General features: G+C 31.4%; 1 protein-coding gene across 1 annotated transcript; it reads right to left on the reverse strand.

Annotated features, from left to right (window-relative positions):
* Nucleotides 1–6: 6 nt before the first annotated feature.
* LOC105461479 (fatty acid synthase-like) lies at nt 7–412 on the reverse strand (the record flags this gene model as incomplete). The annotated part of the gene is made up of 2 exons (XM_011707971.1): nt 227–412; nt 7–121 (listed from the first exon to the last, which is right to left on the reverse strand). Coding segments are annotated over exons 1-2 (253 nt in total), but the record flags the coding sequence as incomplete, so codon positions are not given.
* Between the last annotated feature and the right edge of the window lie 21 nt (nt 413–433).

Here is a 433-nt window from a genome sequence, read left to right on the forward strand (position 1 = left end):
AAAGACTAGAACTACATGCTGTATCAACTGTATATGATGGTCCTCTCAGATCAAAAAGGTGTGAAATCATATTTGCTATTGTAGATTTGCTGCATCCAATAATATTGTTATCTCCTAAATACTACAATTACAGAATTTTAGCGCGTTACAATATCTCGTTTTTAAATAATTAATATAATAACTTCTTGCTACTACTATACATATATTAATTAATAATTTTTTCTACCTTATCATTATTATATAGCAATTTCATTTGTGATTCAATTTCACATGACCCTATAATCACAGCAGTATCTTTTCCTCGTAATTGTTTTGGATTGATTCCCGCATCGACAATTGCTTCATGAGAACATTCTAGTAACATTCTTACTTCGGGCGAAAGTATATGTGCTTGCTCAAAAGATAGTCCGAAGAAATCAGATCGGAAGAGCAC

The sequence above is a fragment of the Wasmannia auropunctata genome, unplaced genomic scaffold (genome assembly GCF_000956235.1).
Source record: "Wasmannia auropunctata unplaced genomic scaffold, wasmannia.A_1.0 LD286758.1, whole genome shotgun sequence".
Lineage (NCBI taxonomy): Eukaryota > Metazoa > Arthropoda > Insecta > Hymenoptera > Formicidae > Wasmannia > Wasmannia auropunctata.